The sequence below is a fragment of the Astatotilapia calliptera genome, chromosome 23, assembly GCF_964374335.1.
Source record: "Astatotilapia calliptera chromosome 23, fAstCal68.1, whole genome shotgun sequence".
NCBI lineage: Eukaryota > Metazoa > Chordata > Actinopteri > Cichliformes > Cichlidae > Astatotilapia > Astatotilapia calliptera.
In genome coordinates this window covers 43,956,092-43,968,505 of record NC_137443.1, presented here as the reverse complement: position 1 = coordinate 43,968,505, position 12,414 = coordinate 43,956,092, and the positions used below count along the sequence as shown (strand labels likewise).

The 12,414-nt window shown below is 44.7% G+C and overlaps 3 protein-coding genes and 1 long non-coding RNA gene across 5 annotated transcripts in view; 1 reads left to right on the top strand and 3 right to left on the bottom strand.

The window, feature by feature from the left end:
* LOC113017716 (NACHT, LRR and PYD domains-containing protein 12-like) overlaps nt 1–12,414 on the bottom strand; it is a 1,242,929-nt gene that overhangs the window by 355,710 nt on the left and 874,805 nt on the right. The gene's annotated exons all lie outside the window — the stretch shown is intronic.
* Nucleotides 1–12,414, bottom strand: part of LOC145419390 (protein NLRC3-like) — a 250,300-nt gene that overhangs the window by 131,734 nt on the left and 106,152 nt on the right. The window lies entirely within an intron of this gene.
* LOC145424037 (uncharacterized) lies at nt 3,802–4,154 on the top strand. Its single transcript, XR_013904991.1, has 2 exons — nt 3,802–3,907; nt 3,988–4,154. It is a non-coding gene; the product is annotated as an uncharacterized LOC145424037 (long non-coding RNA).
* Nucleotides 7,335–9,197, bottom strand: LOC113018374 (uncharacterized). The gene is made up of 2 exons (XM_080297055.1): nt 8,752–9,197; nt 7,335–8,316 (listed from the first exon to the last, which is right to left on the bottom strand). Exons 1-2 carry the CDS (start codon nt 8,862–8,864, stop codon nt 7,335–7,337), a joined length of 1,095 nt encoding a protein of 364 aa, XP_080153181.1. The 5' UTR covers nt 8,865–9,197.

Genomic DNA, 12,414 nt, shown 5'->3' with positions numbered 1-12,414 from the left:
AGCTACGAAAGCAAATACAGGGAGTGCAGAATTATTAGGCAAGTTGTATTTTTGAGGAATAATGTTATTATTGAACAACAACCATGTTCTCAATGAACCCAAAAAACTCATTAATATCAAAGCTGAATGTTTTTGGAAGTGGTTTCTAGTTTGTTTTTAGTTTTAGCTATTTTAGGGGGATATCTGTGTGTGCAGGTGACTATTACTGTGCAGAATTATTAGGCAACTTAACAAAAAACAAATATATACCCATTTCAATTATTGATTTTTACCAGTGAAACCAATATAACATCTCCACATTCACAAATATACATTTCTGACATTCAAAAACAAATCAGCGACCAATATAGCCACCTTTCTTTGCAAGGACACTCAAAAGCCTGCCATCCATGGATTCTGTCAGTGTTTTGATCTGTTCACCATCAACATTGCGTGCAGCAGCAACCACAGCCTCCCAGACACTGTTCAGAGAGGTGTACTGTTTTCCCTCCTTGTAAATCTCACATTTGATGATGGACCACAGGTTCTCAATGGGGTTCAGATCAGGTGAACAAGGAGGCCATGTCATTAGTTTTTCTTCTTTTATACCCTTTCTTGCAGCCACACTGTGGAGTACTTGGACGCGTGTGATGGAGCATTGTCCTGCATGAAAATCATGTTTTTCTTGAAGGATGCAGACTTCTTCCTGTACCACTGCTTGAAGAAGGTGTCTTCCAGAAACTGGCAGTAGGACTGGGAGTTGAGCTTGACTCCATCCTCAACCCGAAAAGGCCCCACAAGCTCATCTTTGATGATACCAGCCCAAACCAGTACTCCACCTCCACCTTGCTGGCGTCTGAGTCGGACTGGAGCTCTCTGCCCTTTACCAATCCAGCCACGGGCCCATCCATCTGGCCCATCAAGACTCACTTTCATTTCATCAGTCCATAAAACCTTAGAAAAACCAGTCTTGAGATATTTCTTGGCCCAGTCTTGACGTTTCAGCTTGTGTGTCTTGTTCAGTGGTGGTCGTCTTTCAGCCTTTCTTACCTTGGCCATGTCTCTGAGTATTGCACACCTTGTGCTTTTGGGCACTCCAGTGATGTTGCAGCTCTGAAATATGGCCAAACTGGTGGCAAGTGGCATCTTGGCAGCTGCACGCTTGACTTTTCTCAGTTCATGGGCAGTTATTTTGCGCCTTGGTTTTTCCACACGCTTCTTGCGACCCTGTTGACTATTTTGAATGAAACGCTTGATTGTTCGATGATCACGCTTCAGAAGCTTTGTAATTTTGAGACTGCTGCATCCCTCTGCAAGATATCTCACTATTTTTGACTTTTCTGAGCCTGTCAAGTCCTTCTTTTGACCCGTTTTGCCAAAGGAAAGGATGTTGCCTAATAATTATGCACACCTGATATAGGGTGTTGATGTCATTAGACCACACCCCTTCTCATTTGCCTAATAATTCTGCACTCCCTGTATGTGTGTGCGTGTCCAGGGTTCAGCTGAGACAGTGTCCTTCGCCCTGCCAGGCTAAGTAAACAGTCTTCCAGCCAACCCAGGTGGCCTTGCATGGAATGGGAAGGAACAGACTCAACACAGTCGTTATCAGGGTGTTGTTCAGCTCCGACCTTGAGCCCACGTCTGGGGCTGAAGGGGTATCCGCATAAGTGATGGTGCTTTTTACTTTAGTGCGAACAGCTCATATGAATTTCAAAGCAGTTCTACAGTCCAACACTGGTCTCTCAATCTCCCGTTGGAGAGCCGCGAGCTTCGCCATACTTGCGTTCTGTGATGTTGTCATTCTTGTGCTCAAGGAGCCGATTCTGAGAACTCACGGCAGTGTGCCTCCCCGAGATGTCATCCAATTTGTGCCCAGAGATGTTATTCCGAGCGAGCCCTTCCGAGATGTATCCAGTCTGCAGTCAGAGATCTTATTCTGAGTATTCACAGCAGCCGTAGCCTCTCCAAGATCTTATCCGTGCTGACTCAATGAGCCCATTTTGAGAAACTCACGCCTCTCCCATCGTTCCAATCCCAGCGGGCAGCCTTGTGGGGTTTTGAACAGCCGGTTCCGCTTTCTCAAGCCAGCTCCGATCAGCCAGAACCCTGTTACCATGGTTCCGAATAGGTAGATATCTTCAGCACGCAGACTCACCCGAGCCCAAACTTCTCGTTGAGAAATTGCATTTAGGGACCAGTTTTCAACAGGACAATGACACCAAACACACCTCCAGGCTGTGTACTAGAAGAAGTATACTAGATGGCGGCGCGCACAGACGCAGCGGCTCTATGCTCTCCACTTGGGTGCCTTTCTTTTTTGTTTCTCCACTTTTTCTTCTTCTTTTGTTTTCCTTATTGTGAAGCCAAATTTTCCTACAACCATCTGGAATTATGCAAGATTGGATATAACAGCCAGATCCCCATTACCAGTGATTATCAGAGGGTGCACAACATCCCCCCGGAGATAGCGAGAACATCGGGTGCTCCGTGGATTGTTATCGGCTCTGCCAAGAAACGCAGGCGGCGGAAGGAACGCAAACAAAAGCGGGGATGCCTGTCGGGCCTGCTGGCCAGGCTAAAGAAGCAGCCTTTCAAACCACCGCTCCCGAGCATCTTTCTGACCAGCGCACGGTCGGTCGTCAACAAAATAGACGAACTGAACCTACTTCTCACAGCCAATCGTCCGTGACTGCTGTGTCCTGGTCGTCACGGAGACATGGCTCACTCCGCGAGGCTCCTGCCTACGACAGCCGTAACGCTCCGACAATCCATCAAGCGGTGGTAGCTTAGCAAAGTCGTACTGAAACATCTGACAGATTTTCGAGCGCCGTGCACATAAAATCGTTTCGAGGTCAGTAAACACAACCAGAGTTCATACATAAGGCACACGGGGTTATAAGGGGCTCTGTCGACTTTCAGAAAAATCAAAGGATTGATTTTAAGTGCGCCGTATTTTCCAAACAACACGGTAATAACGACGGCCCGCTAGCATGCTCTACCAAAAATAGTGCTTTGTTGTGTATCTGACGGACAAAAGCTAAACCAGTTCCACACCACTGAAGCTGCAGCATTTTTACAAACCAGTTCTGGTTCATCCGTTTCATTTAGCGATCCACTTTCGCTCTTCTCATTCTGCGTCATCATCCAATTCCACCTGTGATCTTGTGTCACCATTGCTCTCTGAGCTTTGTGTTGCTTCTTCTGTCACCTGACAAATAGGACATACATGACAATAAGAATAAAATGTGGAGCTGCTTCAGTGTGTCTGATCTTGACTGATCAGTAATGTTTGTAGGCTGAGTGCATTTTTAAAACAAGTTGTGCAAACTGCACTACAAGGTGGAATATTTGCAAAATCATAACTATGACCTATGAATACGTCAGTGCCATTAAGATGAAATTCTTGTGTCACCAACATTTTAACGTTAGGCATATAATTCTAACAGCCTCTGTAAACTAATATCCTGGCTGCTCGAGGCTGCTGTTTTCTCTGACAGCTTCACTTAGATTAGAATTAGAAACGCTGCTCTGAGACTGAGAGAACTAACAGTGCTGCATGTTGTGCTGTTAGTTTCCAAAACACGTTATTCATGGTTACATACAGTTTTAGACTGATGTGGGCCAAAGCCTAGCATAGCCTGCAACGTTATTGTGACGGACACATTTTATGTGTCAGACCCAGGACCCTGAGCAGTTATGGACTAATATTATAATGTATGTATTTTGTATTGCTGTCCCTCGTTCTCCCTGCTTGTAGACGTGTGTGTGTGTGTGTGTGTGTGTGTGTGTGTGTGTGTGTGTGTGTGTGTGTGTGTGTGGCCCTGGCAGGTGATTGGCCACACCTGCAGCTGATCAGGCCTGTCGGAGGAGCTATTTGAGAGTGTGGTGGAGCTCTCTCCGACGCTGGATCATTGCGTGGCTTCACGTCAGTCTCTCGACCAGTTCCTAGTTTGAGTCTGCTGCATTATTGTGTGTCTGACGGCTTCCTCTCTCTTATGTCCCCAGGAGTTACGGGGAGACGAGAGGACAGCGAGCACGGGGTGCTCATCACGGAGAAGCGGAGACAGGAGCACTAGCACTGGGAAGAGGACACGTCACGGGAGTCGGGAGAGCACGGGATTTATTGTCATGTCTGTCCATCGCTGTAAATAAACGCACTGCTTGTACATAGAGCACCGCGCCTGTGTCCTCCTTCCCTACACCCCCACGGTCTGCCAGCCAGACCGTGACATTATGAGTGAACTTGGCTTTAAGTGACTTACAGGTTTCTCTGAAAAATACTTTCTTATATCCAGGTTCTTCCTCTTTGCTGCCGTCCTCCTCTCCTCCTGGGAGCGCAGGCTTGCCGCTGCTAAAACTCAACGGAGCTCCCTGAAAGGTTCAGCCAATCACATTGGCCATATTTGTCACATGAGGTAGGACTCCAGTACAGGACGTAATTTAACTCTTTCGGCACCGTTGGGTGAATGAGACGTTGACAGATCTTTTTTTTTCTTCTTTCTATCAGGTTTGCTTTTCTTTACTCGAAGAGATCAAATTATTGGTGAGGACAATTCAATAATCGCTGGATATTGGTGGGGACATGTCCCCTCCGTCCATGCCAAATCGACGCCCTTGCCCGAATCGATTCAATCCATGATTCGATTCGATTTGGGGAAATTTTGCCTCAGACAGTCAGCAATATTATAATTTAGATCATACCCCCCCCCCACACACACACACACAGCCTTATGGGTACAGTAGTCTCCCGCTACACCTCCTTTTAGCTAAAGACATACTTCATAATGACTCACTCAGCTCACAAGAACAGGAATGCAGAGCATTATCAAACGTTAAAATGATACACATCTCTCACTTGTTCACTTACATTTAAACGAAACACATAATTGTAAACATCTCTAACAGCCTAAGCCAGCTTTGAATAGGGCCTGAATGGATAACTTCAGAGAATTACACATCCAATCTTACACGAGGTCTCACCGCTCGACCAGATCTGGTAACAGTCCCTGTTGGTGTGAGGTGGCTCCTATTTCTCCTTAGAAAACCTGTCTGTCTCTACCACATAAGATCTGGGAGCACTGGCAGGTCCAACTACTGCTCCAGTGGTTCCTTCAGTAGTAATCCACACCTTCTGTCCTGACTCTATGTCTGCGGTTGTAGTGTTTTGCCTGCTCACGCCTCCCCTCCTCATCCTTCTCGCGAAAAGCCTGTAGGTCGGGCCACTTTGGCACCAGCTTCGCAGCAGCTTGTGGCAGAGAGGTACGCAGGTGTCTCCCCATGAGCAACTGTGCCGGTGAGAGCCCATGTTCCAGTGGGGTGGCCCTGCACGCTAGCAGTGCTCTGCTGTAGTCACAGTCCTCTCAAGTCTTTAATGGTACGATCAGCGCGTTCTGCCTCCCCGTTGGCTTGGGGGTACCTGGGGCTGCTCGTTTCATGTGTGAACTGGTACTCTTTAGCAAAGTGCTTGAACTGTTATGATGAAACTTGCGGCCTGTTGTCCGATACCACAGTCTCGGCAACTGCATGTCTTGCAAAGGCCTCTTTTATAGCATTAATAGTGACCTCTGCTGTTGTGTCTCTCAGTTCACCAAGTACCACGACCAGATTTGGTGTGTGGTAGTAACAGGCAAATGAACTTTTGTTTTTTAATGATTTGAATATATATGAATGCTTGTGCATAAATACACAAACAATACACATATGCTTTCATGCTTTCAATTGTGTCATTTACGTGATCTAGGTCAGCGGTCTCCAACCTTTTTTGCACCACCGACCGGTTTATGCCCGACAATATTTTCACGGACCGGCCTTTAAGGTGTCGCGGATAAATACAACAAAATAAAACTAGTACCGGTACCGAAAAAGAAGATTTATTCATAACACACGTGAAAAGACCCAGGAAAACCGAGTTAATGATAAAAACGATAACAAAATAACGCTGAAAAGCGATAAAAACCCTGAAAACCAGACATTTCACACCTGAGCCTCAACTCTCGCGGCCCGGTACCAAACGACTCACGGACCGGTACCAGTCCGAGGCCCGGGGGTTGGGGACCGCTGTTCTAGGTAGCTCTGTTTTGGAAGTTCAGTTCAAGCTAGAAATGTGCTTTGGAGTTTGTACGTGTTTTGTCTCTAGGGGCCACCACATATATTTCTATTTACATTCAGGTGACAGCAATCCATGGATGGTTTCGACATGCAAGAGGATATTTTCCCCGGTGCCCAGCGGGAGAAGACACTGCTTGCGATGTCGATGAGGTCCTGTGGCCAGACCCCAACAGACGGCGGGATCCATGAGCCCACGTATGCACAATTGTCATGATTTTTTGTGTGTACAGTATAGTGTTTTTTCTATTACTGTATTATGTTTGTGTTTTGCTTTATCTGAATTGATGGTGCTGCAGTGGACAATATTGAGTAGGCCTATTTGCTTTTTTTTGGTTGTTTGTGTCTCCTGAAAATGTGCCTTCAGAATAAACAATGACAATGAAAGACTGCAGTGTTTTATATGAAGTAGACTAGTGTGTCCCCCTGATCTGATCTGCATGTGATGCAAGTATGTGTCATTTTGTCAACAGAGTTACATCTTGACAGAGGAATGTTAGGTTTTGACAGCAGAGTTTCAGTTTGGCACAGATGTGAATGGTATATTTTGATGTGTCATGTTTACTTGTGTTTAGAGTTTTGGCACAATGAGCGACGTTTTGCAAAATGTGTTCAAGCAACGGGCAAAAACTGTAACATGTTTTTCACCAAAGATTTCAGCAATTATAAAAATTCAACTCAAGCTATTCAGCTATTAGCATTCACACTGCATTTTCTACAGGAAGTACATTTTATATACCAGTTTCAGTTCAAAGTGCATTAAAAATAATAAATAATTATTAAAAATAATACCATCAATATGTTACTGCACTACACTTACTGGACTTGTGGAAGTATTTTGAGAACCATAAGAGATTCTTACAAATGTTTGAAAGAAAAAAAATCTTTAACATAGCTGGAGACTCGTGTAGAAATATGAATGAGTTTATAAAGTTTCTGTCATGGTGTGCTGTGACAGGCAGGTAGTAGGACCCAAACACAGGACTCTTACGTGGAATGAAACTTGAATCGGCAGCTTTTATTGCTGGAAACTCAGGTGGACTCAAGAAACTACAAACTAAGAAACAAGAACTAGGAAAACAAATCAGGAACTATGAACAAGAATCAAGTAAAGAACGCGGAGGAGAAAAAACACCCAGCCCACTGAAAACTAAAGAAACCCCCAAAAACATGAAGAACAATCATTAAGGAACATATTTACATATTTAGAGTTACTGCAACACCAACACTGGGTCACAGCTTCAGTGTCAGTCGGTGACTTTTGGTCTGCAACAGCAGCAGAACAGACTTCTCAGTCTTTTGAAGAAGCCCTTTTTCTTCTTCTTGATCTGACGGTCTTCGGACTTCATGCTGGCTTCAGGTTCTGGAAAAGGTTCCTCAAAGGGAACATCAGGAACCGGCCCAATTTCAGAACAAGATCCGTTGATCATATGATCTTCACCTTCAACACAGGATTTGGACTCGCCATAGGGTTCCTCACAGGGAGCGTCGGGCTCTGCAACACTTTCTGACAGAGCTCCTTCGATCGTAAGGTCTCGAGTACTCAGACTGGATGCCCTTTCAGAAAGAAGTTCCTCACAGGGAACGTCGGGCTCTGCAACACTTTCTGACAGAGCTCCTTCGATCGTAAGGTCTCGAGTACTCAGACTGGATGCCCTTTCAGAAAGAAGTTCCTCACAGGGAGCGTCGGGCTCTGCAACACTTTCTGACAGAGCTTCTTCGGCTGGTGGAACATTTGCCACTGAAAGGCCGTCAGAGGAGCGCTCACCATTTGTGCTCTTCACATCAGGACTTGAAGGGGGCTCAAAGATTTCACATATCCGGATCCTTGCTACATCAGCAATGGTCTTCAGCAACAGGGGTGCAAAGTTTGCAACTTGGATAGACAGAATTTCTTCAGGAAATTTCTGTCTAATCTCCGTCAGGATGCTGTCGACCAGATCGTCTCGGATAGAGCGGGTGAAGACGGCCTGTGTTTCCATCGCCGTGAGGCTCTTGGAGACACGATCTAAAGTGGCCTTGGTGACACTGGTGGAGAGGATACTTAGACTCTGGGAGGCCATGTTTAGGAGGGGACGAGGAGGAAGCTCCCAGAAGCCCTGGAGAACGCGGGGAACTACCTCGACCACTACCTCCTGCGCGGTGAGCAGTTTGCTGTTAGGCTGTTCCTGCTGCTTCTTTTTCAGGATTTCAACGTAATCCTTCACCGCGCTGAGGAGTTTAGGTGCTCTGTAGAAAAACATGATAAGAGTTATCTGTTAAACATATTCAAAGCATCATTTAAATATTGAAACACTGTAGCTGGACTGTTAACCCTGTAACCACCTTTGTATCATACATGAGTTTCTGAGACCTCGATCTCATCAACATGATCAATACTTGCTATAATTTCTAAATGTTGTGGACAAAACTCTTTTTTAGTCTAAAGGTAACATTGTCGTTAACACAAAGTTACCAAAAACACCCAGTGTATCAAATGTGATACAAAAAATAAATACACAATAAAAGTAAATCATACACAACATGACATAGCAAAGAACTCATGTGTGGCTTTTGTTTAAAGGGTTGATAAACATCTCAGTTCCAAAGAATCTGAATTTTCTGGCTGTTTTTTGATGGGTTGGGTCTTACAGGGTTAATAACTGTATGTTACATGTGACTCACTGAAATTTAGGAGGTACGGCCTCTGGGAACTGAAGAAGCAACCTGGCTTCAAATTCAACGTCCCTCATTTTATTGCTGACGTTCACCGCCCACACCTGAAACAGAAAACACATTTACAGTGCGCTTATGTGTAAAGGTTATGTGCACGTAATGAAAAAAAAGTCTTGTGGGTTTTCTCGTCTTACCAGCCTTAGAAGAGGTTTGGCTTCCTCTTCGTCAAAATCCTCTAACTCAAACTCCCACAGCCTTCAAAAGAAAGCAAAGCAGAGGTTTTCTCTCAGCACTTACACGTCATCACAAACAGACTTTCAGGTGTGACAGTAACTCACTGCTCTCTGAGCGTCTCCCTGCTCTTCTCCACCAAAAGATCTCTCAGATCTTCAGCAGTGAGGTTCGGTGGAATTAGATCTTCCTGCTGAAGTCTGAGAAACTCCGTCATTATCGCAACCTAAAAGTAAAGGAGACATTTAATCACCACCACTCTCAGGTCCTCAGAAATGACCTGATATTTTCTGTCAGCTTTGGTTTGCATGAATCTGGGTCTAACCTGAGTCCTGTAGCCCAGAAGATGCCAGCAGATCTTTAGAGCACGTTCATAAATCGGTGTGTTGAACAACACCTGTCAAAGAAATAGCAATTTAGTCATTGTTACTTAAAATGATTCTCAGTTTGTCAACTTTTAAAACGACATCAAATTCTTCAAATTACTGAAATGCAGTAAAAGCAAAAGCGTCACATACCCTGATAGGCTTATAGATTCCTTGACTCTTTTCCATTTAAACGTGTTCAAATCAAAGTCAGGAAGAAAAACGTCAACTGCTCTCCAACGATGGCGTACGGGGGATCTGGACCTGAAAATGCCCTCAGCTCGGTGGTCTCGCACAGATGAGCTCTTTTGACAGTCTGATGTTTATTTATGAATGCAGAATTTCTTGAGCAGTCACCATGGAAACTTGATGCAGCTTCATGTTGTTAAATTAAAAGTAAACACTGTGTATTTTGCACTACACTCCACTAAACTTATCATATAAGTAAATAAAGTGTGGGTTAGGTCCCTCCTGTGGAAAGAGCCACACAAACCGATGGATCAGAAAAGACAAAGTCAGCTACAGCATGCCTTTTCATATTATGTGCCTGCTTATCTCCATTTCTTTACAGTAGATGGGAACTTTTGCAGTAAAGCAATGGCTTACAAACAGTGGACTGTGGACTAATGCAGACATCTGAAGCCTGACAGCAGCTGGTATATACACAGCTTTGGACAAACTGGCCCTTTAAACAGCCCAGAGGAAGAAGAGACCTCTGCGTTATCAGTGCAGCCTAAAGCACAATAATAATAATACTATTAATATGATTTTTAGAGCAATAATGCCCCAAATAATGAAGTCATTAATTACACATCCGTCATGCTTCACAGGAGGTCAGGAGTGACCGATGAACGTGATGCTACATTAGAGTCTGTCCTATGAGTTCAGCAGGAGGAGGTGAACCCACAGCTGGGACCAGTTCTCTAGTGGGTCCAGTATCATACTTGTGTTCATCCTGGTCTGAACCTGGTCAGAAGAACTGACTTCACTTTTGAAAATTCAATACTTATAAAAGGTAACCCCAAACAGTCTACAACGGCTGTTTTCTGTCCACCGAAGCAAATTTGATTGACGAGGTTTTTGTACCTTCACTTCTCCAAAAAGCAAATAAAGAGATTAAACAAAGATTTACTGAACGACCGTCAGAATTCCCAGAGCTAACGTAGATCGCTTTATGCTCTTGAGTCAGGAGGGATAAGAAAAGTGACTGCAAACATTGTGGAACGATTCATAGCGTTTGATTGCTTGTGTGAATGTATTAAACAGGAAACCAGGAGCTGCAGAAACCCAGTAATGCTGAAGACGCATGCGTGTGCGTTTATTACAGGTTTTTCTGAATGCTTAAACCCTAACTGTGATTCTTACAGCACAATTCCTAAAACTATTGATACTTATAGCAAAACCACTCACTGAGTGTGCAAAACTAAAAGCACAAACACTGCTTTGCACTCAGTTTGCCATTTTGTAACACACACTTTGCAAACCTGTAGCTACAATCCACTGCACAGCACTCTTTTTGCAGAACTGTAAACACAACTCACTGCTTTGCACTCAATTTCCAAATGATCAACGCACTCCTAGCAAAACTATACACATTTATGGCCATTATTTACACTATTTTGTCAACTGTCTGGCACACTGCCACATGTGAAAGCTTTTTTAGATAATTAGTTCACTTTGCAATCAGCCTAAGCACTATGATACAGGTAAGCTCTGTGTGTGGAGTACAATGGAGGGAGCAGGAAGAGTGAGAGGAGGCCGAGGAAGAGGACGTGGAGGTGAAGAAGTAGGATGAAGAGGACGACAAGGACAAGGAGGAGCAAGAGGAGGACGAGGAGGGGGGAGAGGACGGGTAAGAAGAGTAACGGTGTGTTCACACCGAACGCGATGGACGCGAATAGAGCGTCAGGTTTACATGTAAAGTCAATGGAAAGGCGCGATGACGCGCGATTGCGGGTACCGCGAAAATTCGGAAGCAGATTTGCGTCGCGAAAACGCCAAAACGCGTGAAACGCGCATCAGTGTAGCGCGTCTGGCGCGTTTGACTCGCGAATAAAACCACGCGTGTGAGTTTTTGTGTTGCATTTTGTGCATACGCGCGTTTCGCGTCTACCGCTCGAGTTGGAAAAATCTGAACTCCAGCGTCAAATCGCGCCGCGACAACCAATCAGGAGCCTGGTGACGTGGCTGTTACCTAGGTCAAAGGGGCAGATCCAGCCAAAGCCTTTCATACTTCAATGGAGGGGAAGGCTAATCAATGCAGTAGCAAACAACTCGGAGCTGTACAACACCAGCTGCTTTCAGTACCGAGACAGGAATAAAAAGGACCGAGCTTGGAGGAAGATATGTGAAGAGATCTGGCAACCTGGTAAGTTCATTCATTTCTCTTTTGAAAGTTTTCACTGACCCGGGGAAGCCGCACAAAAGCTAGCAAGCCACCGCTATTTTCCCACTGACGTACAAATACCGTTCTGCTTTTATGCATGTTATCATTTAGGAATATATTTTATTGTTTATTAATAAACAGCACACAGTGGTCCCGCTGTTCATCCGTCACTGCTTTGCTTTTTCGCTGATTTTTTATTGCACAGTACAGCATTGCATTCTGCAGCCTGATTGACAAATCTCCTGCGCTTGCCAAATTTATCACGTTTGGTTTTGATAACCATCGCGTCCAATAGAAAAAACAGCACAAAAACACCCATAACTATGAGCCTCATTCGGAAATAGACACCTGCACCGTGAGGGAAAAAGGCGCACGAAAGTGGCAGGCAGATGAAGACAAACCGCGGCATAATAATACTTTTACGTTTTGCAATCTACAAAGGTTTGCACTTTGAGAATCAATTGTGAGAACTGTGACCAGGGGCTAGTTATTCTGAGAACCCCTGCAATAAATGAGGGACCACTGTCTACTCTACGATTATTATATCCAACCTGTTAACATTTAATACTGTATTGATAGAACCAACTGATTCTGCAGCAGAGCATCCCCAGTCCCTGAGCTCCTGCTGCTGCACCCACAGATATGTACAGCAAGCACTGATACCTTTTTAGTCGGTGGGATTCCCTTGTG